The 26,751-nt window shown below is 40.5% G+C and overlaps 1 protein-coding gene across 1 annotated transcript in view; it reads left to right on the forward strand.

The window, feature by feature from the left end:
* Positions 1 to 26,751, forward strand: part of LOC132815241 (collagen alpha-1(IX) chain-like) — a gene marked incomplete at its 5' end in the record, with an annotated part of 114,747 nt that overhangs the window by 66,784 nt on the left and 21,212 nt on the right. Inside the window, 7 exons of the mRNA XM_060824056.1 lie at positions 4,831 to 4,884; positions 10,570 to 10,623; positions 11,899 to 11,952; positions 15,612 to 15,669; positions 17,334 to 17,467; positions 21,118 to 21,279; positions 21,513 to 21,584. Coding sequence (XP_060680039.1) covers positions 4,831 to 4,884; positions 10,570 to 10,623; positions 11,899 to 11,952; positions 15,612 to 15,669; positions 17,334 to 17,467; positions 21,118 to 21,279; positions 21,513 to 21,584 — 588 coding nt within the window. The remainder of the gene's footprint in view (positions 1 to 4,830; positions 4,885 to 10,569; positions 10,624 to 11,898; positions 11,953 to 15,611; positions 15,670 to 17,333; positions 17,468 to 21,117; positions 21,280 to 21,512; positions 21,585 to 26,751) is intronic.

A 26,751-nucleotide genomic window follows, 5' to 3' on the forward strand; every position in this document is an offset into this window, starting at 1 on the left:
AACAGATTCAACGTGTACTGTCAGTCATGCCTTGATGGATCATGTGATATACTTGCACTTCTTCTTCCTGAAGAGTCATTTTGGCAATTATCTGTGAGTGTTTTAAGTTTCCAAGTTGCAAAACTTAAAGTTTTCCTTCTTTGACCACACAGTTGGTGATTCTAGAGAGTGTGGTCCCCCAGCTTGAAGAGAAAAAAGAACAGTTTCATTTGAGGGCATCTTTTCTGGACCTCTGCCCATTTGGGATGAGAAGAGAGTATCCTTCCCACTCACAGATGTTACTGCCAATAGATGCCTTTGTCTCAAAGGTGTGCATGACCTTCATGTATCTCTTTCCTGTACGTAGATTCTTAACAAAGGACTGTCAGTTACACAGGATGACCCTGGTGTTAATTTTCCATCACCATGGTAAATGTTGATTAGAAGTCTGCATCTGACTTTGTTTAATGTGACCTTGAGGTGCCACCATTTTCCATATGGTCTTGTTGGACTGGCAATCAGATTTCAGTAATGTGTCAAATGATGATGGCACAGACCCCTTGGCATCGCAGTATTCCTGCACAGCTGGTGAAATACACAACAGTCTTCCTTCTGTTCTGCTGTTGAGGATTGTTTGGCCTGCGCTTGACGTTCACCAGCCATTAACTTATCATGAATGGTCCTACCAGGAGCAAGGAGGCCACAATGATCCCATCAGGGGGATCTCTCCACCTTGTCAAGGTGAACTTTTTCAAATTAGTTTTCAGGTCATGGGTAACATTGGCAAGTTTAATATTCAGTTGCATTTTTAAAACATTGACTTGCTGGACCTTATCAGTAGAAGTAGACAAGTTCAGCATGTGATGTAGGACAGATGGATCACTTAGACTGTTGTCTTCCTTGAAGGACATCTGTGAATCATTTTTTTTTATTCAGGTGCTAGTCCACAGATGAATAAACTTATCAGTTTAAATTTCGCAGCTTGCCGTGAAGCTCTAGGTTTTTAATCCCTGTGCTAATTTATGAATGAAATATTATTGCTTCATTCACTCCATTGCTCTGAATTGAATACCACCTGAGCCACCTTGCAATGTGCTTGTTTAAAATCAAAAAAGGGAAATGCGAGATGATAGTGGGTCCCAAAGTATTAATGTGCTAAAGGCCATGGTTACATCATATAAGCTACTTCAGGGAGCAGTAGGAATAGTTACTGCCAATTTTTTTTTAAGAATGGATTCCCTACAGTGTGGAAAGAGGCCCTTCAGCCAAACAAATCCACACTGACCCTTCGAAGAGTAACCCACCCAAACCCATTTCCCTCTAACTGATTTACCTAATACCATGGGCAATTTAGCACAGCCAATTCACCTGACCTGCTTATCTTTGGACTGTTGGAGGAAACCAGAGCACCCAGAGGAAACCCATGCAGACACTGGGAGAATGTGCAAACTCCACACAGACAGTTGCCCGATGCTGGAATCGAACCTGGGACCCAGATGCTGTGAGGCAGCAGTGCTGATCATTGAGCCATTGTGCTGAATAATGTGCTCTGTTTGTTAATGGCATGCTGTTATCCCTCAGGTGACTGTCTGTGTGGAGTTTGCACATTCTCCCTGCATGGGTTTCCTCCAGGTGCTCCAGATTCCTCCTACAGTCCAAAAATGTACAGTTTGATTGAATCGGCCATGCTAAATTGCCCATAGTGTTCAGGGAAGTGTAGGTTAGGTACATTAGTTAGGGGAAATGTAGAGTAATAGGATAGGGGTGGGGGTGGGATATTCTTCGGAGGGTTGGTTTGGACTTGTTGGGCCAAATGGTCTGTTTCCTCATTGTAGGATTCTATGGTTCTGTGAGAAACCAGGAGACTGGAAGAGAAAATCAATGGCAACTGGCTGAAAATCTGACAAACAGCACAACAGAGGTCTCCAAGCATTAGATAGTTCATCCCAACAAAAGAACATATACAACACAAAGGAATATATAGATGGCAAGATAATGATGTAAAATAGGATTAGATACGTACCATGTATGCTCAAGTAATGATCGATCGCCTGTGAAATGTTTGCACACTGCCAAAGGTAACTGCTCAATTTGTTGTGTCTGCGCATGCCAAGGAGTGATGGGAAGGGTACCACTTCACTGAAACCTGCTGTGTTCTTGTCAAACCTGCCCTCTGGTCCCAAGGTCCCAAGGATGAACAATAGATACTCAGCTTAGTTCCAACTGAAAGGCATTGTGATTGAAGACCGGACAGATAATTGATCAGCAGCTCAAGAATTCAAGACCTTATGAAATAAATCTTTAAAGATTGGAGAAAGCTTGCTGCACATATGCCAAAAAAAATCAATGCACGCATCAAGGAAAGCCAAGTCTATGACAATTGGAAGACCAAGTTGCAAACAAAAAAAACATTGAAAATCACCATAGTGGACTTGAGAATTATTGGAATCTTTGCACTGAAACAAATAAGAGAATTAAGCATTGTGTATTTGACAGCTAATTCTGGATAGTGTAACAGGCTCATGAAGAGAAGTAGTTTTTTATTGTATGGAAGATCAGTTCTCTCAGTGTTTTCCAGCAGAGCTTATCACATTTCAGCATTATAATCACACCAACAACAAAAACCTGGATGCAGGTGAGCATGTATTGGGAATGTGAACTTTGACATGCAAGTTAGCTAAATGGTGAGTACAGTTAGAGAGAAAACAGCATTGGTGAAGAAAAGTAGCCATAAAGAGTACATTCAGCACGGTGGTGTTTCATATATCTAACAGGACAAAATCTTCATCAGCTGCATTATTCAAAAGAAAAACCCTCCCAAAAAGCAACCTCCAGGAATTTATCCACATTCACAATAAACAATTGAGAGATGAAAATGCCTTGAAAATGTAGCTGAGGAAAGATTGCTTTTTGCAATCAGAAGGATTGAAGAAAACCTCTTCACATCAGCGACACATTCAGATCCCATATTGTCGATGACACTGTTGCAATTAGATGCCATAGAATTGATACTGCAGTGATTCTTAGTGGTCCAACCAGCCTTGTTCAATCACTCAATATCTCTCCAAGTAAGGCCACCAAGGACAAAAATGAAAGTAGAATGACTGGATGATTGGAGGAGAGAAAACATTCAAAGTGAGGCAGCACGCTAGCTTTGCATCAGTAATTCTGTTTGAGTAGATTGTAGAAGCCTAGGATAAAGCCAAAATGGAGATTTAACAAAATTATTCAAGGAATTTTCAACAGCCAATCCAGTTGATTGGACAAAATGATATTTGATGGAATGATATTGTTGATGATGATATGAATGCTGATGAACTTAATGTTATAGTTGATAATCCATGTGATGATGCCATTCAAAACACACGATTTGGAGATGCCGGAGATCCCAGATGGACTGGGGTGTACAAAGTTAAAAATCACACAACACCAGGTTATAGTCCAACAGGTTTAATTGGAAGCACATTAGCTTTCGGAGCATCGCTCCTTCAACAGGTGATGCTCCGAAAGCTAGTGTGCTTCCAATTAAACCTGTTGGACTATAACCTGGTGTTGTGTGATTTTTAACTTCATTCAGAACATGGATTCTGTTGAGTTACTTGGTTCTGAAGAGAAAGAGCAAAGTGGGTTTTATGGATTTAAAAAAAAAACTCATTGAGTACATGTTCTACTGTTTTTCAACTGTGGAGAAAAATGACTAAAATGGTGTAATTGTATAAATAGGTTTTGTTTTTGATGAAATTTGATGGCATTTAGTGTCCAGAAATTAAGGTCTGTTTCCAATGGGAATCATTATGTATAAATACAAATTCAGTAAATTACTTACAGAACCTGATTTAATTTGATTTATTATTGTCATAATTACAGAGAAATTCTGCAGTACAGACAGATCATACCATATAAAGTGCATTACATTATTAGAAAAGAGTAAAGAATACAATGTTACAGCTGAAGAGAAAGGTCTTTTGTGCTATCTTTGGAGATTGAAATGGTGGGAACAGCCTCTGACGAAGCAGCTTAAAAGGGAGGTGGTGGAAGAGGTTTGAAATTATCTTCAATTTATGAAATGTAGGCAGTGCTGGCCAGGCCAGCATTTATTCCCATACCTAATTGCCCAGTCAATTTGCTGTGGGTCTGGAGTCACATGTAGGCCAGACCATAATGGCAGCCACCTTCCCAAAAGGATATTAGTGAAACAGATGCATTTTTTCAACAACCATCAATGATCATTGTCATCATTAGATTCTTATTCCCAGATTTTAAAAAAAAACTGAATCCAGACTGTACCATCTGACACGGTGAGATTTAAACTCAGGTCCATATATCATTACCAGGGTTCCGGATTAATAGTCTAATGATAATCCTGTGAGACTATCACTCATAAAGTTGTTAGTTGTGTATTACTCTCTGACTAAAATTTAGTCTTAGAAACTAAACTTTTACTTGGGTGTACATGGTGTATTAATTCAAAACAAAGCAAAAGCTCAGTGGTTTCATGCCGGCTCAGTGAGTTTGCCAATTCAATAACTGGACAGGAAAGGTTAAGGTTTGATCTGAACTCAGCTTGGCCTGTCCTTTTGTGATTGCAATGAAAATTAGCAACAGAGGTGAAGATTTTCTCGGTTGTTTTTTCTGGTCCATTATCCAGTGGTTTGCATGATTGCATGTATGTGCACATTAGAACAGGATTTGTCTCTGATGCTCTGACAGATTACATAGTTTTCATGTCGTGGTTCGCACTTGAATGGCCACTGAAACAAATATCTGTGGAAGGGCAGATTAAGGCATACTGACTTCAAGAGGGAGGTGGGAAAAAATATCCAGATGTAAAATTTGTCATTTCTATTTTAGGGTACAACTGGGCATCCTGGACGGGATGGGAATCCTGGACCAGAAGGTCAAAAGGTAACAGTAAGAGTATTGTTGATGCTAAATACGCTTGTTAAATTGTTAACAACATGAATTTTGCTGTTATCAGTGAAGCAAGTATACTTAACAGTTACATTGAAGAAATCCTTATTAAATGATCTAGAGATCTTTAATGAGAGTGATGAATTTCCCCTGTCTGTTTGTATTGGATTGTAACATCAAGCTCCAGTGAGTTCATCAAGCTATCTTAACAGTCAATTGCATTCAGGATTTTAAAAAATTCTAATAGGAAACCAAATAAGAAATGAAAGATGTTAATAATCAACTCACTTGAGAAAAATAATGGCATGGAGCAAAATAAAAACTGAGACAGTGTGAACATAGAAGCTAAAATATCATGAACTTCTTTAAAAAATGCTAAAACCATTTAATTTTGAAACATCAGTTGTTAATCAAAGTAGGAAAAAAATATCAATCAGCTCACATACTCAAAAACCTGGATACAAAAGTTCTTAACTAGAGCATATCCAACCATATCTTTGGAGATTTCTGTGTGGATTGAGCAAGTAATAGGAACTGTGCAACTGACCTCAGAATGGCCAGTTAGGTCTTAAGAACACAGCCGGAGATGTAGCTGGGCATTTGAATTTCGCCCTTTGTGGCCTAAATTTCCACTTCTAAGTTGCAAATAAAATGATAGGAAAATGCCTGTCTCTGCAAACCTGACTCTGGAGAAAGTGTCCCGAACACTTGGATTTTCGATCGGAGCAGGCGTTAATTGGAGTTAGGCGCCCAACGGTTTGTATTAGTTTAAAAGTAGTTTCAGTTTTAGGATATGACAGCAGGGAATGCAACTGGGTAAGAAGTGCATTCCTTTTTAAATACTGTTGAGGAAATGTCAGAAGTTATGTGGCAGTGTTATAGAATCATAGAGTCATAGAGATGTACAGCACAGAAAGAGACCCTTCAGTCCAACTCGTCCATGCGAACCAGATATCCTAACCCAATCTAGTCCCACCTGCCAGCACCTGGTCCATATTCCTCCAAGACCGTCATATTCATATACCCATCCAGATGCCTTTTAAATGTTGTAATTGTACTAGCCTCCACCACTTCCTCTGGCAGTTTATTCCATACATGTACCACCCTCTGTGTGAAAAAGTTGTCCCTTAGGTCTCTTTTATATCTTTCCTCTCACCCTAAATCTAAGCCCTCTAGTCTGGACTCCCTACTTATCTATTTACCCTATCTGTGACCCTCATGATTTTATAAACCTCTATAAGGTTATTCCTCAGCCTCCGATGCTCCAGGGAAAACAGCCCCAACCTATTCAACCTCTCCCTGTAGCTCAAATTCTCCAACTCTGGCAACATCCTTGTAAATCTTTTCTGAAACCTTTCAAGTTTCACAACATCTTTCTGATAGGAAGGAGACCAGAATTGCACGCAATATTCCAACAGTGACCTAACCAATGTCCTGTACAGCCTCAACATGACCTCCCAACTCCTGTACTCAATACTCTGACCAATAAAGGAAAGCATACCAAACACCTTCTTCACTATCCTATCTACCTGTGACTCCACTTTAATGGAACTATAAACCTGCACTCCAAGGTCTGTTTGTTCAGCAACATTCCGTAGGACCTTACCATTAAGTGTATAAGTCCTGCTAAGATTTGCTTTCCCAAAATGCAGCACCTCACATTTATCTGAATTAAATTCCATCTGCCACTCCTCAGTCCATTGGCCCATCTGCTCAAGATCCTGCTGTAATCTGAGGTAGCCTTCTTTGATGTCCACTACACCTCCAATTTTGGTGTCATCAGCAAACTTACTAACTATACCTTTTATGCTCACATCCAAATCATTTATATAAATAATGAAAAGTAGAGGACCCAGCACCGATCCTTGTGGCACTCCACTGGTCACAGGCATCCAGTCTGAAAAACAACCCTCTGTCTTCTACCTTTGAGCTAGTTCTGTATCCAAATGATGAGTTCTCCCTGTATTCCAACCTTGCTCACCAGTCTCCCATGGGAACCTTGTCGAACACTTTACTGAAGTCCATATGGATCACATCTACCACACTGCCTTCATCAATTCTCTTTATTACTTCTTCAGAGAACTCAATCAAGCTTGTGAGACATGATTTCCCAACACATAAAGCCATGTTGATTATCCCTAATAATTCCTGCCTTTCCAAATACATGTATATCCTGTCTCTCAGATTCCCTCCAACACTTGCCCACCACTGACGTCAGGCTCACTGGTCTATAGTTCCCTGGCTTGTCCTTACCACCCTTCTTTAAAAGTGGCACCATGTTAGCCAACCTCCAGTCTTCCGGCACCTCACCTGTGACTATCGATGATACAAATATCTCAGTAAGACGCCCAGCATTCACTTCCCTAGCTTATCACAGAGGTCTATGGATACGCCTGATCAGGTCCTGGGGATTTATCCATATTTATGTGTTTCAAGATATCCAGCACTTCCTCATCTGTAATATGGACATTTTGCAAGGTGTCACCATCTATTCCCCTACATTCTATATCTTCCATGTCCTTTTCCACAGTAAATACTGATGCAGTTGATGGGTGGAGGGGAGGCCAGCTGACTGCGCTATCCTCTCAACATGTTTCTGGACTTATACAGCCCATACCCACTGCTCCTTTATCCTAGACAGGTAACATTTAGAGCAATGACAAATGGGTCAAACCTGTTGGAGTAACGCTCATTATTTTTATTCTCCTCAAATACATTTTTACATTTACATTTTCATTACAGGGAGATGCTGGAATACCAGGTCGAATGGGGGAAACTGGGCCTCCTGGTCTACCTGTGAGTATTTGCTCCGTAATAATAGAATCACTTGTATGAATAATTTGTTTCTTTTACTTGTATTGATTTCTAATTGCCAGGCTGTTTGAATGGTCTCACCTGAGTCAGGAAGTCATGGGTTTAAATCTCAGCATGAACCCTAAACAAAAATCTATGTTATTAGTCAAGTGCAGTTATGAAGTTATTCTTATTATGATGATTTGTTAAGCTGACGTATAATTTCCTACTTCCATGATTCAGGAGGGCATTAAAATTTGTTGAAAAGTAAGAGATGGTTCTCCAAGTGAATATTTTAAGCAATATCTTTCCCCATAAATGATCATTAGCCACTCGCGCTATTGCTGTTTGCGATATTTTGCAGTGTATAACTTAGCTTTTAACTCAAAAATTGATGGCAACATTTCCAAAATAGTTTATTGAAGCATTCTGAGAGACATAATCAAGTGTAAGTTGCTCCTCGTAAAAATTTGAAAAAAGAAGTATAATTACAATCAGTGACAACAGTTGTGAACACATGCAATGCATTCATGGACATAGTGATTTCAAGTGTTTCTTTAAGCATGCATATCAGCAGTGGAAAATTCAGCCTGATCTAATTGCAACCTCAAATGCACATTACTATCTATTCCGGATGAACTTTCTATCCTTTCAAGTCACCTTGTTTGCAGGAAATTCAACTGCCACTTTCTGCTTCTATTCCCTGTAAAAATATATGCTGCAATAAATTATTTCATAAAATCAGTCATTAACCTTGGCAGAACAATAACTGTTCACAGTGCTAATTTGATCATTAAATGAACCAGCAATGGCCAGTAATTAAACCTGTGAAAAAGTGATCATTTAATTTTTTTAAGGGATTACATGGCTCTCCAGGACAGAAAGGACACATTGGACAAAAGGTTGGTTTTGACATTTCAAATATATGAAAGATACAGTTAAAGGTTGCTAGGTGCCAAACTCTCATGGATGTGTTCTGTGTTTAAACACATAACAGGTCAGACAGCATCATTAGAGGAAGGGACATGAACATTTTCTGTTATGCAACAAGATGTTATCGATCTGAAATATTAATGATATTTTCCTGTCTCCATAGATTCTGCCTGATCTGCCTTTCAATGGTTCTTTTTTATCATTCTAGATTTCTAAACTCTGCAATCTGTAATGTTTTTGGAATAGAGCTTTGAGGTTCTGGCGATAACAAGATAAAACAATTGAATAAAGTTCCTAGATCTACAGGGCAGGTACACCATGTTAAAAAAAAACACAAGTTAAGGCTTTGTTTGTGAGTCGAAAATCTACTGATGAGTATTTGGTGAGGTATGTCCCAGGTCATTAGTTCACCTTTTCCATTCAAAAAAAATCACATGAGCTGCTGCATGTACCCAACTTTTCCTGTGTTTATTTTAGTTAAGTTCAGACTTCCTGTATTAATTAGAAACAATGAATTCAGAATGCAATACCTTGTGTTAAGTCTGAATTCCAATGTATCGATTGATTTTGGGATGATCAGTGAAAAAGACAGCATACTTTCAGATTCTGAGAGCAATGTTTGGACAGACAATGATCAGAATGGTATTGATACAGATCGGGAGGTTGTAGTGGAGATGTGGAAGATGGCAGAGTAAAGTGAGAGATCAAACATAGAATCATAGAGATGTACAGCATGGAAATAAATCCTTTGGTCAAACCCACCCACGCTGACCTAAATTAATCTAGTCCTATTTCCACTATTTGGCCTATATCCCTCTCAACCCTTCCTATTCATATACCCAACCAGGTACCTTTTAAATGCTGTAATTGTTTCAGAGGGATATAGACCATGCACAGGCAGACCCACAGCAATGTGGTTGACTCTCATCTACCCTCTGGGCAATTAGTGATGTGCAATAAATGCTGGTCTAGCCAGTGAGACCCTCAACCCGTGAATGAATAGAAGATGGGAGTGGTTTAGAATGGTATCATGGTCGGCGCAGACTTGCTGGGCTGAAGGGCCTGTTCCTATGCCGTACTGTTCAATGCTCTCTATTCTAAGTGTAATAAAGACGGTATTAGAAAAAGATAAGGCTAGTTAGAAACAGACGCTTTAAAATAAAAAGGCATAGTTGGAAGAAATAAGCATGCAAAATGCATATTCAGTAATAAAGTAGTGAAGTTAATATAAAAAATCAATGGGCTGCAGAAAGATGTGCAAGAAGCCCAATGAAGGACTTATGCCCAAAACATTGATTCTCCTGCTCCTCGGATGCTGCCTGACCTGCTGTGTTTTTCTAGTACCACACTTTTTTATCCTGAGGTGATAGGTGACTGAACTCGGAGGTCAAAGTGAGACTTGTGCAGCATTGGATCAAAGTAACTCTCTTCCCCCTTGCTTCACTTTACATGTATTTCTCTTTCAGTTTGTATCACTCCCTAATTTCTTCAAAATTTCTTTTTGTTCTTTCCTTGATGCTACTGGCTTTGTTTCTTAATTTGCTCATTCTTTCGCCAACCCCAGCCCCTACGCCTATTTCATTTTCTTCTGCTGATTTCCTGTCTTTCATCTGCTTCTACCTTTCCACCTTATTTAATGTTTTCTCCCTTGTGTAGTTTTCCCTTTGTTTTTGTTTGCTTTTCTGTTTTACATTTAGTTCACAAAGCTCTGTTAGTTATAAATCTTGCCCCTTTTCCATTTAATTAGCTTTCGCCCTCATTTAATTTCCCTTCTCCTTCATTTGGTTTCTGTTCTATTTTCTTCATGTTGTGTTGTCTTTCCTTCTATTTCATTTTTTTTCTCTTCTCATAACTTACTGACTCTCCCGGGTACTGTTTGTGTTCTTCATATATTTTCCCAGTGTATTGTAAAACTCTCCATTATGTGTATAATGTGCATTGCTCCTATTGCAGGGTGATGTAGGTATGATGGGAGAAATGGGACCTCCTGGAATCCCGGGAGAACCTGTGAGTATAGCTTCTATCATTACGTTTGTCTTTCAACAAACATTTGGATGTGCACAGAGCTATAATGTGATTGAGCTTTTAAAGTTTTGCTCCACTTTATTCAGACAATTTTCCGCACTTCCAATCCAAAGGCTTTAGTTTAGTGTTCCCTTGCAGTTGGGTTAAAGGACAGTTCAGCATCTTAGATATAGCGGGTATATCTGTCACCTCTGTACCATCCCCTGCCCCCACTGAAATTTACCAAAGGTAGGCTGACCTGCCTGTTAGTTGATACTTTTAAAAAGGCAACAAATAGAATTAAAGTAGTGGCAGGGTAGGGCAATTTCAGTAGTCAACCCAGTTGGTTTCTTTGCAGGCCTGTTGGTGGGGAGGGTCCCTCTTCACTGGTCTCCAGGGCCATTATGAATCCTAAAGTCATGTCATTTAGTATGATGAAATCAAAGCATCAACGCAAACTTTGTTCTGACATCTCAGCTCCATTTCACATTTCATTTGTGTGTTCTGAATTTGTACTCAAGCATGGATCGTAATCTGATATGATTGCAAGTATTGTAGCTCGTGTTATAGATCACATTGTGAACACCATCATATGTTTGCTGTCATACTGTGGTTTACAGCAGTGTCCAACTCTTATCAGTTCATTTATATTTAATGTAAATAAAAGTAGGTTAAAAACCAAAACACTTAATTCAGGATACAGGTCAAAAGGAAAAAGGTGAATAAAGTCAAGTGCTAGTTTGGGTGACACCAACTTTGGGTTTTAAAATCCTTTAGGTGATTAAATTTCAAAATTGTGAGAGTCAACTGGACCAGTCACATAGTACTAAAGTAAAAAATCACACAGCACCATGTTATAGTCTAACAGGCAGTCCGACCTTGTAATTTTTAACCTTGTATACCTCAGTCCAACACCGGCACCTCTAAATCAGTACTAAAGTAAGTTTGAAACAAACTGCTCACCCATTCACTCCACCAACTTCAGGCACAATTTGGGAGTGCATTGGACACTCTCAAATTACCAGGTCTGATGGAGAACATTTTCCTGGTTGAATCCTTGATAAAATTTATGAAATTAAGCAATGCCTTAATAAAATTGGCCCACAGTACCCACTGCAGCCACAATCCAAAGGATACATTGCAGACAGTTGCCAAGGCTTTTTCAATAGCACTTCTCAAAACAACCATTATTAATTTCAATACTTATCAACAATGCAACTGATAAGGTTATAAGGTGTTTTCTGATATCCTGTATATCTTGGTGTTTTTATTCTTAAGGGTGATCCAGGAACCCAAGGACAAAGGGGACCACAAGGACACCAAGGCCTTCCTGTAAGTAATGTCACACTGGCATTACCTCTAATGGTTTTTGCTTTTGTTCAAATTGCGCAAAAGTGATGTTAGGCTGTCATTAATCTTGCACAACAATAAGTAATGCTTGAAAAACTGAATTATGTGTTCCATTGAAAGTAAGTGAAGCCATGGTCCAAGTTGTTAAGTGCATAGTTGGAACTGAGCTACAAGATCAGATCTCACTGTTAGCTAGTGCCTAGTCTGAGATCTGCTGAGGAAGGGCACTTGGTTTAAAAAGTGCTTTTACTAAGGGAGAGGAAGCAGGCAAAGTAAGATGCTATTCACTCGTCCAAGCTGGATAGCTCACATAAAAGTGGACAGGCTCAGGCTTGCCTGTGATGGCTATAAAATACAATGCTCTTCCAGCACCTTCTAAATGCTCTGGAACATGAACAGCTCCTGTAGAATATAGCATGAGTTCTCAGTTTCAGGAATGAGATACAAAAATTAACCAGGAAGTGATAATGTTAGTCGTGCTTTAAGTATTATTTTAACTCTCATATGAGCTAGCTTTAGTCTAAAGCATTTGCATTTATCATATCGTTATCCATCATAAATATTTATGTCAAACAAAGAAATTCAATCCTTTTGAGATGGTGGCATGCAGACTGAGTGATTGCATTAGTTGTGTAAACTTTGATTGTTTTACAATCCCAAGAATCATCAATTAACAATCTGGGAAACCAAAGGATCAAGATGGAACATTTTATCAATCCAATTCAAAATAAATAAATTTGAAGAATCTCAGATCTATTATTACAGTTTTGAGCACAATGTCATTTTATTCATCCACTTCTTTTCATTCTGTCATTGTTCCATGATGACACTGGACCTAGTAATAATTTCATTGATTTCTTTAGGTTAAATGTAACAAAGGTCAGTCCATGTTGCTTTAGTTAGCATACTCTTAATGGCAATGAGAATTCAAATTGATATTATAAGCGATTAAATTGGTCTTTAATTTATTGCTATGAAAATGATCCAAGTTCAATGAAGCTAGTTTCTTAATAATTCTAAATTGTGGAAATCTATTAGGTTTTTAAATATTCCAACTGAACAAGGTCATGCAAAACATCTCCAAAAGATATTTGATTAGTGTCTGGGTTCCCAGATATGTGTTCCTATTTCGTAGTGAACATCATAATCATCTCATTCTCAGTTTAACAACATGAACTCAGTTAAAATAAATGTTTTCATGCAAAGGGTTGGTAAAGCATTGAACCTGCTGCAACAAGAAATGTTGCATTTATATATTACCTATTATCCTCTCCAAACAGACATTGGGTTTTACACGTAGAAAGTGAGGACTGCAGATGCTGGAGATCAGAGTCGAAGAGTGTGGTGCTGGAAAAACACAGCAGGTCAGGTAGCATTCAAGGAGCAGGAGAATCGATGTTTCGAGCATAAGGTCTTCATCAGGAAATACCGATTCTCCTCCTTGGATGCTGTCCGACCGGCTATGCTTTTCCTGCACCGCACTCTTCGACATTTGGTTTTACAGCTAATGAAACAGTTTTGAAGTTTAGTCACTGCTATTATGTAGACCAACAAGACCCCCAATTCAATTCACACACAAGGTTCCACAAACAACAGTGTGATAAGTGATAATTATCTCTGATGTGTTAGTTAAGAGAGAAATGTTGTATTTCTTTCTTCTAATCTTCACATTGTACTATGATGTCTTTCACGTCCACCTGAGTAGACAGATATGCAGAAGTTGACGTGCCCTTAGGAATGGGCTGGCAGAAATAGGTGAGGGAAGCTGAGACCTATTGTCCATCAACGTCCTGACACTGAAATTCTGTCAGCAATGAGGAAGAGAGAGAACAGGCTTCCTTCCAAGAAGCCAATTGAGGCCTTTAAGTAACTGATTAAGGGCCACTTTAGGGCTTTTCTCTTGCCCCCACTGGCATTTATTCATGGCAGTGAAGAGTGAGTAGATGCATCCACCATCACATGAGGAGAATACCCAACTAAAGTCAAGTGAATTCTCTGCTGACTTAAGTGGGAGTCATTCTGAGGGGTATGTGCTCCTCAGAAGGCTCCACTTCCTTTCAGAACCATGGGCTATTCCCATGGAAACATCCCAACTTCCCTTCACTAACCAACCATCTCAACTAACCCCTCCCCTGCCACTCATGCCCAGCATCTCGAGGACCACCTGACTAGGTAACCAACTTACCTTCTTCCGAGAGTGGGAAGACATTGTCCAGGAGGAATTGAAGGTCACTTAAAGGATTGGGAGCTCCAACAGCAGATTATTGCTACAGAATCTGGACATTGCTGCCTGAAAATTTACCTCACATATCCCCACCCATGGACAGGACTACTGCTACCCTGGACAATTCACAGCTTGTATCCTATTTGAAATAAGGTACATTTAACAATGCAGCACTCATTGGCTAAATTGTGTACTGAAGTCAATGCAAATGGGATTTGAGCCCAAATCCTTCTGTCTCAGACCCAAGGATAACATTGTTAAAGTTAACAGGAGTTAGATAAATATACGATATATTAGCGTGGCAAAGGACAGCAAAGTTTAGTGACACAAACCTGATGGACCAAGTCTATCTCCAATTCTGATCGTACTTCGAAAATTCTAAGGTAATTGGACATACTGTAATTAATGATGCAGATATCCAGTAATCGGTACTATAACACAGGATGTTTAATTACAGTGAGTGACTCAGTGTGTTATGGAAGATATGTAACTCCACTGTGTCAGTTGCCCCTCAGCGAAATTATGTTGACTCTGCACGCAGCTCACTTTTATCCAAGGGCAATTTTCTGTCTTTGTTAGTGTTCAATCTGTCCTTAAATACTATAACTCACTGATTAGTGTGGTCAACTGTAAATAACTCTCAATTCTCTGGTTTAAGCTAACTGTAATAATTTGTGATTGTTCCAAGAGCATATTGCTTCTGGTTTAGAAAGGACTCACGAGGTGAATTGGAAACTTCCCTGCAAAATAACTTTTGATAACAAAAACAAAGCATTTAAAAGGTTCCCTTGTGGTAAAGAGTCTACATTGTAGCAAGGTTTTAGAAAGCCTCAAATTATACCTGAAGCCATCATCAACAGTTCTGAAAGCTGAAAATGCACAAGATTGAACATAATGGAGAAGGGAATCTTAAACTGAGACACAGCTCCACTGACGGGTGATAAAGAGACTGAGCATAGAATTCTTATTTAAGAAAACAGATTCCAAGTCTTGCAGAAACGGACAGTGGCAACTTGACGTGTGACTAACCAAGCGATATTGTCTGTTACTTATTCATACAGTACAATTGAAAGGATGGTATGTCATGATGCCAGCTTTCTAAGCTCTTAAAGACCTTAATCTCATCTGTTCTGAATAGAAGCTTCCAAGACCCACCCAAGAGCTGTGGAAGGCTTTTGGGAGGTATGAATTACAAATAAGTTGGTAACTTAGCAAATTTCATTTTGGTCAGAGTTAAAGCCTTGTTACTGGCCTAAAACAGATGGAGTGCTAAGATCAGGCAGTATTCTTTCAGTTTCATTTATCGGACTCAGCTATCACTTTTCCCAAGATTTATCCAGCTAAGTGAACTATTAGGAGTCTTCTTCATAAAGCACATATTATTGCTGTGATGACCTGAATACAATACTTTTCACAGGGCAGCAGTGGAGAACAAGGACCCATTGGACCCCCTGGTTTGCCAGGCCCTCCTGTAAGTAAAGCCAGCAGATTCATTAAATAAAGTTTCTAAGACTTGTTAACACATTGGTTTTTGTGATCACCAAAACTATACATTTTTTTGGCAGATTTATGCCAAGGAATTGACAGAAAATTGCTTGCAAAATGTTTCTTGTGTTTCCACTTCCCTTTTATATCTGTCACTTTCTGGATCTCCTATCAGATGTGATGGGAGGTTATTGAAATTTCAAATACACATTTGTGAGGGACCTCGTCAAGATTTTTTTTGCTTTAAAGTTTAGAAAAACATCAAAGAATACTCCTACAACATGACTGGGAGAGGACTCTAGGTCAGCAAAACATCTAAGTAACTTTTGATTGAGTGTCACCAGACTTTTTGGTCATTTAGTTGAAAAGATGAGAAATAACTCACTTTTATTGAGCACCTTTCACGGTCCCCCAGAATGCTTAGCTGTTGAAGCACTTTTGAAATTTAGCCATTGTTGTATTCTGGCAAATATGGTCACCAGTTTGCATATAAATAGAAGGTGATTAACTTCTATTCATTATACTTGTTTTGTGGAACGTGAACATAACTGGCAAGGCTGACATTGTTACCCATCACTAATTGACCTTGAGAAGGTGGTAGCGAGGTTGTGTCACTGTCACCCTTGTCGGTACATCTATAGTGCAGGAGGAAAAAATTCTGCGATCTTAACCCAGATGGACTCAGGCAACTGGAATATAATTCTATGTTAGGAATTCTATATATGGCTTGGAAGGTAACTTGGAGGTGATCACATGCTTTACACATGTTTGTTAGGGGATAAAACTTAGCTGGGATACCAGGAAATCTTGTAATCTTTTGTTTAAATTGTTCAGTAGATCTATTACGATTCAATGGTTCAATTGATTGATTGATTGATTGTTGTCACATGTACTGAGATACAGTGGAATACAATGTTCTGCATGCTCTATGGGCAGATCGTACCAAACAAAGTACATCAGAGCAACAGAACAGAGTGCAGAATACAGTGTTGCAACCACAGAGAAGGTGGAGAGAGAGAGAGAGAGATCAGAATTAACATTTGAGAGGTTCATTCAAAAGTCTGATGACAGTGAGGAAGAAGCTGTTCTTGAATCTGTTCATATGTGTATTCAAACTTATATATCTTCTGCTGACGGAAGAGGGAAGAAGAGAGTTTCATCAGGCTGGAGGGGCCTTTGATTATGTTGTTTGGTTTCCTGAGGCAGCAGGAAATATTGATCGAGCCAGTGGATAGAAGCCTTTTTTTGTGTGATCGACTAGGCTGTAATTTCTTGCAGACTTTGGAAGAGCTGTTTTCATACCACGCTGTGATGCATCCAGATAGGATGCTTTCTATGGTTGATCTGTAAAGCTTGATGATTGTTTGTGATCATGCTAAATTTCTTTAACCTCCTGAGGAATTAGAACATTATTGTGCTTTCTTGACTGCTGTGTGGACGTGGGTGGACCAGGGACAGATAATAGGTGATCATCACACCCAGGAACTTGACACCTCCACCTCAGCACTATTGATACAGACAGGGAGTGTGACTTCCACACTGCTTCCTTAAGTCAATGACCATCTCTTTCATTTTGTGGATATTGATGGAGAGATTATTGTCCTTATACCATGCCATTAAGCACTCAATCTCTTGCTTGTATTCTGTCTTGTAGTTGTTCAAGATCCAACCTACAACAGTGATGTTGTCAGCAAACCTGTAGAGGGAGTGGTGGCGGAATTTGGCTACACCTATGTCTCGGATTTGAGAGATGACTTAGTTTTGAATTATGATGTTGAAGGTGGAGCTGTAGCTAGGAGCCTGACATTGGTATCCTTGTTATCCAGATGATCAAGGATGAGTGTAGGACCAGAAAGATGGTGTCTGCTGTGGACCTGTTGTGCCAGCAGGTGAATTTCAAAGTATCAAAGGCATTTGGTAGGCTGGAGTTAATACCAGCCATGAGTAACCGTTTAGCATTTCATAATTATGGAGGTCAGAGCCACCAGGCGGTAGTCATTGAGGCACGCTGCATGATTTTTCTATGGCACTGGGATGATGGTCTTCTAGTGGGGACTTCAGATCGTAGTGGAGAAAGGTTAAAGATGTTTTTGAATACTCCCGCAAGCTGGTCTACAAAGGAGCTGAGTGCATGGCCAAAGATTCCATTCGGACCTGTAGCTTTTTGGGGGTTCACTCTCAAGTAGGCTGATCTAACGTCTCTGGCAGTGACCTTGGGTACAAGAGCATCCGAGGCTGTCGGGGTAGGTGACATTGTTTCACTGACCTTCTGTTTGAAGCGAGAGTAAAATGAGCTTTTCGGGCAAGGATGTAGTGTTGCCCACAATTCTGTTTGCCTTTACCTTGCAGCCCATTATACCGTGTCAGCCTTGCCACAAACGATAAGTGTCCGTCTGGTTGGTCTGGCTCTCAAGCTTAGTTTGATATTGTCTCTTGCCATCTCTGATGGTTTTACTAAGCTCGTATCTGAATTTTCTATATAAGTCAGGGTTGCCCGCCTCAGACCTGGACTTCAGTAGGGAGTAGATCTGCCAGTTCATCTATAGTTTCCAGTTAGGAAACATTTGGATTAACATCTTCAGCATATTGCCTTTTACACGCTTGCTCATGAAGTCTGTGACGGTGATGGCATACCTGTTTAGGCTGGTTGTGGTCTTCTCGAATATGGACCAGTCCACTGACTCTAAGCAGTTCCATAGAAGCCCTTGAGTTGCCTCAGAGAAACATTACACGACTTTCTGTAATGGGTCCTCGTATTTCAATTTGTGCTTAAAGCTGGAAGGAGGAACACAGTGTTATAATCTGATTTTCCAAAATGCACATGGAGGGGTTGGAGTGGTAGGCATCTTCAGTTCCATCGCAATGGTCAAGGTTGTCTGGTCCTCTGGTAGAACAGGAGATGTGTTAATGGTATCTTGAGATTGTTCTGGTTGATGTTAGTGGCTATGATGAACAAAGCCTCGAGGTATTCCATCTCAAGACTGTTGTAGTATTGTATACTTCGTCAAGTGCACTCTTCGATTCTGCATGTGGTGGGATGTAGACTGCTGTCCAAATAGTGGAGGTGAACTTGTGCAGCAGGTAGTAGGGACAGCACTTTACTGTAAGATATTCTAGGTCCAGAGAGTAGTAAATCACCAGGGTCGCCATGTCTGAGCTGCAGGAGGCAGACCCCGCTGTTCCTTGCCTGACCTGAGGATACCTAATGGACTATTTGGTGATCTGAGAAACCCTCAGATTGTAAGGCAGTCAGGTATAGCAGGAGTGAGCCATCCCTCTATAAGACAGAGTACACAGCAGACCCTCAATTCCCTTTGGTTGGTGAGTCAGAACATAAGGTCATCCATTATGTTCTGAGTGGCTTGGAGATTTGCCAGGAGTGTCCTGAGGAGGGGGTCTTGAAACTCTGAAGTTTAAGTTTCACCTGAAGTCCAGCATGTCTCTCGCGTTTCCTGGTAGATAGCTGCTCCTGGTTGGTCTCAGGCATCGGGGCAGGAGGTCTGCTGCTCCGAGAGGTGGTGAGTGTTCCTGATAGGGCCCTGGGCACTGTCACTAACTTGAGAATACCCGGGAGTGTTTTGTGGATGATCTGATTAGGACTTGGTTCTGGGTTTCTACAAGGTTGGGGAGATCGGGCATGTTACAGGCCGGAAGGCTTCTGGGCCCACGGTTCTACTGTCAGCAAGATAAGTAGATGCCTCTGATGGGATCCCGGGCACTAATCTCATTCACAAATGCTCCAGGGGGTCTTGCAGTCGATCTTGACAGGCCTACTCTATCTTGCATCACTATGGGGTCAGGTTTTGATGCTGCGCTGGTTGGGCCTTGGTTCTAGGTTTCTAAGAGGAGGTCAGGCTTGTGGAAATCTGGTAGGTCCTTACTTCCCCTGGGCTTGCGGTTCCAACATTGGTAGTTGAGCTTTGTTGTTTGTAGAATCTTTAACCCTGAAAGTAGATTGAAGAGAAAATTGTTAGAAGAGCAGAACGATGATAAGATATATAAGAATAAGATCTGCTGTAGACAAGTTCGCAAAACGTTCCCTCGCTCCAGCGCCATCTTGAATACAGCTGAGATCGCATACAGGGCCTTAGTTTAGCTTGGTATCTGAAAGACAGCACTTCCGATAGTTCAGAACTTCTTCAGTTTATTATTGGAGAGGCAGTCTAGATTGGGTACTCATGTCTCTGGAGGGGCACACAAATTCACAACTGTGTGACCCAACGTAGTGATGCTGCCACTGAAATTGTGGATGTTACAGCTGAAGTTGACCCAATTCTCAGACAAACAGCTTATAATGTGATGAGCTGATGGTGGTGTAGTGGTAATGCCGCAGAACTAGTTACCTTGTAGCCAGAAGCAAGGCTTCTGAAGCAAGGTATGAGTCCAAATCACACTACAGCTGGTGCAATTTAAGTTTAGCAAATATATCTGAAAATACCTTCAAAACTCATTTGGTTGTTGCCCTTAAAGGAAGGAAATCTGCTGTCATCATCTAGTTTGGCCTAAATGTGGCTCTGAAATGACCTTGCAATTGACTCAGTTCAATGTCAGTTGGGAATGGGCAACATTGACACCTTGCCAGTGACACCAACACCCCACAAAGAGTGAATAAGTTATGAGATTCCTAAAGTAATTCCATGCTCTCACACCAATTTCAAATTCTTGTACACCCACACTTCCCTGGAATCAACGCACACTCTGTAGACCCATGATTGACACCTGTACTGATATTCATAGTTCCTGTGACTGAACAGTCCATGATTTAGCAGGAGTGAGCCATCCCTCTATAAGACAGAGTACACAGCAGACCCTCAATTCCCTTTGATTTTTTTTTAGATTAGACTTACAGTGTGGAAACAGGCCCTTCGGCCCAACAAGTCCACACCGACCCGCCGAAGCGAAACCCACTCATACCCCTACATTTACCCCTTACCTAACACTATGGGCAATTTAGCATGGCCAATTCACCTGACCCGCACATCTTTGGACTGTGGGAGGAAACCGGAGCACCCGGAGGAAACCCACGCAGACACGGGGAGAACGTGCAAACTCCACACAGTCAGTCGCCTGAGTCGGGAATTGAACCCGGGTCTCAGGCGCTATGACGCAGCAGTGCTAACCACTGTGCCACCGTGCCGCCCACGGTGAGTCTAGCTTTAAGGTCATCCATTATGTTCTGAGTGGCCTGGAGATTTGCCAGGAGTGTCCTGAGGAGAAGCATGACTTGAAAGAGGAGGAAACTAGAAATATTCACAGCAGAGCTACAGCAAACAAAATTCTCCAGGCTATCCATTTTATATTATAATTGGGTCCCCTCTGCACTGTCAAATTAAAGGATGAATCATTACACTTGGGTCCCATCCTTCTTGGCAGGTGGGAAATGTGCAGGGGCAGCCACGTGAAAGAGATGTCATCATTTTAAATGTTTTGTGCTGCAGAACTGCACGGAGCATTCGTCTGATACTCCTACTGCTGATCTCACACACCAGAGCATGACTCCACAGAGATTTTCATCCTTTGGTCTGCATTCGTTTAGTATCGTAAAATGTGACAGCCTGACCCAACAATTTGTAACAGAGATTGCAAGGAATGAAAAGAAAGTATGCCACCCATTGTGCCTCCAAACAATACATAGTAGCACAGAGACTGAAATAGATTGATCACTGCCTCCAAGATCTTATATTTCCAGTGGTATGCACTTTAAGGAATGTGGGTTAAACATAGTTACTTTGACCCTGTCTCTGATACACATTCTGTGCAACTGCAGTTTCTATTTTAATTAACAACAGTGACTTATTCATTTTTCCAACTAATTGTATTTTCTAATCAACAGGGGTCAAAGGGTGACTGTGGTCGCCCTGGACTCCAGGGTCCTCTTGGTTTTCCTGGAGGAAGAGGAGACAAGGTAAGTTAATTGTAAAAAGTGGAAGAATAAACGGTGCAATCTGTGTATCATATGTATTTGTAAATGATTGGTGTTAGCTCTTTCACCAATGTTAAGGCAAATAAGAGTAAATAGAATGTACTTAGTCAAAGAGAAGTAAATGTTAATTTTATTAACGTTAGTCACCTTCATGTTTTAATCCAATTAAATGGAAAGGGACAGAACAGACAAGATGTGATGTGGTGAATGTCTGTCAAACTTTAATGAGACAAAGTTGTCACAATGTCTGTAATTTCATCTCCACATTAGAAAGAGCATTAAAGCATTATAGCACGGATTGGTTGTCATACTCCTGATGCTAGGAAATGCAGAATCAGAAAGCAACACAAGAAGTGGGGAGAAGGAGTGGTTTGATAGGAATCATTAAAATTATTAAGGAATGGGGCACAGCAGAAAATAAAAATGTAGCTTAATGTTTCCTTCAAAAGGAAAAAATAAATCAAATTAAGTTTGTGATTTAAAACTGAGAACAGGTGAAACCTTTTGAATTCTGGAATGGACTGTCAGTTAATAAAACAGAACCCAAATCAGCTTTGACAGGGATTATGGGTTGATAAGACCGTAAGACCATAAGACATAGGAGCAGAAATTAGACCATTCAGTCCATCTGCTCAATCATTCAATCATGGCTGATAAGTTTTTCAACTCCATTCTCCAGCTTTCTCCTTGTTACCTTTGACCCCTTGACAATCAAGAACTTATCTATCTCCGTTTTATGATGACCTGGTGTCCACAGCCTTCTGTGGCAATGAATTCCATGGATTCACCATTCTCTGGCTGAAGAAGTTTCTCCTTATGCTCTCTTTGGGGTTCGAGTACTATTCTTGTGGAGGGTGAACATGTACACCGAGGCGAAAAGCTGAGCTATTTCTGAACTGAAATTAACATGTGGATAAATAATTCTCAGAAAGGATGTTAGTGAGCTGAAAGGCTGTCAATATAACCCCTTTAGTTTAAAAAAAACAACTATTTACTAATCTTTCACCCACTAAAAATACTGGTGTATACTTCTCAAGGATGCTAACCTTGAAGTGAAGTTGTAAAATGGTGGAAGGTGGTGCAACAACTCAGTTTTAGCAGACATCTCAGCTATTTCTATGATGAAACTGCACTCGGATTGCTTGCATGGATGTTGGATTTAACTCCTTCTGTACAATTTGGTTTATTGCACGGCCTGAAAGCAGTGCAGCAATGATGTATTTTCTAACTGACTGGAATGCATTCAACTTGAAAAAGCTTCGAAGTGCAGCAGAAATGAATGCAGTCTGTGGGAGCACTTTGCTCACTGCTGTCCCTTCACAAAATGACATCATTGAAAAGGGCAAGTAAGATGCAGCTTGCAGCTTATCTAATAGTAAAGTAGGAAATTGTTCAGTGAGCTGGAATTTAATTTAGATAAATGTGAAATGTTGGTAAGGCAAATCAGGGCAGGACATGCAGTTAATGGTAGGCCACAGGGGAGTGGTACTGAACAAAGAGACCAAGGGGTGCTGGTGCATAGTTCTTTTAAAGTGAAGTCACAGGTAGACAGGATGGTGAAGAAGAAGTTTGACATGCTTGTCTTTATTGGTCAGAACGTTAAGTAGAGGAGATGGGACATCATACTGAGACAACTTTTAGAATACTGAGTACAGTTCTGGTGTCCCCTCTTTGGAAGGATTTTGTTAGACTTGAGAGAGTGCAGAAAAGATTTGCAAGGCTGTTGCTGGGACTGGAGGATTTGAACTATAGGGAGAGGTTGAATAGGCTGAGGCTTGTTTCCCTGAAATATCGGAGGCTCAGGGGTGACCTTACTGAGCTTTATAAAATCATGCGGGACATGGACAGGGTGAACAGCCAAGGTCTTTTTCCTAGTGTGGGGGAGCCTAAAACTAGAGGGCATAAATTTAAGGTGAGAGGGGAATGATTTAAAAAAGGTCCTGAGACGTAACTTTTTCACACAGACAGTGTTGCATGTATGGAATAAGCTGCCAGGGAAAGTGGTGGAGGCTGGTACAATTACAACATTTAAAAGGTATCTGGATGGGTATATAAATGGGAAGGGTTTAGAGGGATAAGGGCCAAATGCAGGCAAATGGGAGAAGGTCGGATTGGGATGTCTGGTTGGCGTGGACAAGTTTGACTGAAGTACCTGTTACGGTGCTCTATGATTCTATAAACAAATCATCTCACTGAGGCAATGGAAAAACTTTTGCAAATGGGCTAAAGAAACTGCCTTTCGGTAAGATAGTTGAAAATGATTTGGAGACACCAGTGTTTGACTGGGGTGCACATAGTTAAAAGTAAAACAACACCATATTATAGCCCAACAGGTTTATTTGGAGGCACTAGCTTTCGGAGCACTGCTGCTTCATCAGGTGGTTGTGCACCTCCAACCAACTCCACACCAGCACCCCCAAATCATGACTACCATCAACACCACTAACTGCCAGCTCAAAATGTAGAAGATCTCCAAGAAGATGATGAAGGAGCAGCACTTCGAAAGCTAGTGCTTCCAAATAAACCTGATGGACTGTAACCTGGTGTTGTGTGATTTTTAACATAGTTGATAATGTCAGTGCCAAGGAAAAGGAAAGACAAAACTGGAAGGAACCTGCTCACAAAGATGAAAGCTATCTGAAAGTCAGTGTGTTAGCTCTGAAAACTGTTACATAGCTGAGTAGATTAGGTGGTGTACAATGGAAAGACAACTCCACAGCAGCAGACTGCTTTTCTTCTTCTGAACAGTTAATCCCCAGAACATCACTTTAAGCCCTTGCTTGATCCAATTCTGATTGTTTTAATCCCAGAAATTGGATGGGATCGCTGCTACCCGATTATGCAGATGTTGCAAACCAATGTTTGTTTTGTCTTTTCAGGGTTCGGCTGGTGTTCCTGGTCTCAAAGGAAATGTGGTAAAAAAAAACTGTGCATATTCTACTCATGGTTGCTGCTGACATGCACAGAGGCAAACAATGATAATTGATAGAAGTTTTTCAATTATTTGTGTTTACTTCATGATCCTATTGACTTTGTAAGAGAACATAAAGAAAAACAAATATTTCCATTGGTTGGAGAACCTAGCACTGGAGATCAATGTTAAGATTAGAAATAGATTTTAGGGAGTGAAGTTTGGGAACACATCCATACAGGAGGGATGGTAACACTTTGGAACTTCTCTTTCCAAGATAGCAATTGGTGCTAGAATAATGACTAACATTTTTAAAATTAAAATTGATACATCTTTGTCATCTAAAGGTATGAAGGGGTATATAGCAAATAGAGATATATAGAACTAATCAGCAATTATATTTTTAATGCAGGAACAAACTAAAAGGGCTCATTTGCCTTCTTCTGTTTCCATATTACATCATAAATCACAATGCATAGGAGCAGAAGTAGACCATTCACCCACTGATATCAATGAGATCATAGCTGACATGTTCATTCTCAAACCCATTTTCCTGCCTGATCCCAATAACCCATTGATTTCCTTATTGATTAAAAACACCAGCCTCAGCATCCCACTGTAGTAAAGAATTCCACAGATTCACAACCCTCTTAGAAAATAGAGTCATTGGATCACTACAACATGGAAGTAGACTATTCAGCCCATCATATCCACACTGACCCTCTGAAGACCATCCCAACCAGACACACCCTCACCCCTGGACACTGGGGCAATTTAGCATGGTCAGTCCAACCCCTGCACATGTTTGGACTGTGGGAGGAAACCCATGCAGTTAGTGTTTTAAAGCAAACAAACCTTCTTCAGGACCCAGTCTGAGGTAGGAACATTACCTAGCAGCCAAAGGATCTGGGTGAAATCTGCCATACAGTGAGAATGCACTGCTAGTGGGTTAGATAAGGGGAGGGTGAGACTTCTGCCCCTCCTGTTCTAGAGACTTTTTGATTAATTGATAGTTGAAGCAGCACCCAAAGGAATCAGCAGTGAACAAACAGGTTCTGGAGAAAGGTAAATCCTTTCTTGGGTGGGCAGCCACGGGGGAATCAGTGGTGATGGAGTTGGGTTTTTCTCTTTTTGAAGAGTGACATGTCCTTCTCAACTTCTTTCAACTTGGGCTCAGAACATGGATTGCCCAATCAACCATTCAAGTCAATCATATTGTGGCCTGAGCAGAATAACATCCCAGTCAGAGCTGGCTTAGCAAGAAGCTCAATTAACTGTTCATCATTTGTTTATAAATGGTGGGTGGGCTGCTGATTACCATATTCTGAGGGACAGCTGAGGGGGCTTGCAAGAGAAGCCATGGAGCGGGCACCTTCCCGAAGATGGTCTTAATTTCCAGTCCACTGTCACAATTTGTTTATTTAATAACCTTATTATATAAACTGTCTGTGCACTGTGATAATGGCCTGGGTCGAACTTCAGCTGTAAATGTCAAATGATGATTTATATTTGAAGATGATCTTCAAACGTATGCTGGAAATTGTAAACCAAAACAGAAAGAACTGGAGAAACTCAGCAGGTCTGACAGCATCTGAGGAGAGAAATCAGAATCAATATCTCGGGTCCAGTTTTTCAGAACTCCCTGCAGATGCTGTCGGACCTGCTGAGTTCCCAGCAATTTCTGTTCAACCATACCAATGCTTATTCACCTGCGACTACTATCGTACCACGGTTCTGACAGACCCATGCACAACCTGACTGTATTTTTAAAATTTTACTTTTAAAAGGGAAAACCAGGTCTGAATGGTGAACATGGAGAGAAAGGGGAGCAGGTGAGTCTTGACACAAATCCAGGTTCTCCTGAGACTTCATAAATGTGGTTATGAACTCTTGCTCCACCCAGTGGCTGTGAGCATTTACTACATAGTGAAACTCCCCATCCAAACTACTGAAATTTTCAAAATGAATTTTCGCCACCATTCAATGTTTGGGAAATAGTGGACTGCTTGCATATTTTAAACATTGATCTCCAATAGGCATGCCAATTATTCCCTGAGAGTCCATGATATGTTCTGGGATTATGGTGTTAAGATTATTTTAACAGCAATTGCTATACATTCTCACTTTTCCACTTAAGGAGCAGATTACATGTATAGTTGTATATAGATGAATGCGACAATCTCTGATGAGGGTGGCCTTGAAGACTGTGTTTCAATCCTGGACTTGTTTCAATCCTGC

This window comes from Hemiscyllium ocellatum, chromosome 4 (genome assembly GCF_020745735.1).
Source record: "Hemiscyllium ocellatum isolate sHemOce1 chromosome 4, sHemOce1.pat.X.cur, whole genome shotgun sequence".
Classification (NCBI taxonomy): Eukaryota; Metazoa; Chordata; class Chondrichthyes; order Orectolobiformes; family Hemiscylliidae; genus Hemiscyllium; species Hemiscyllium ocellatum.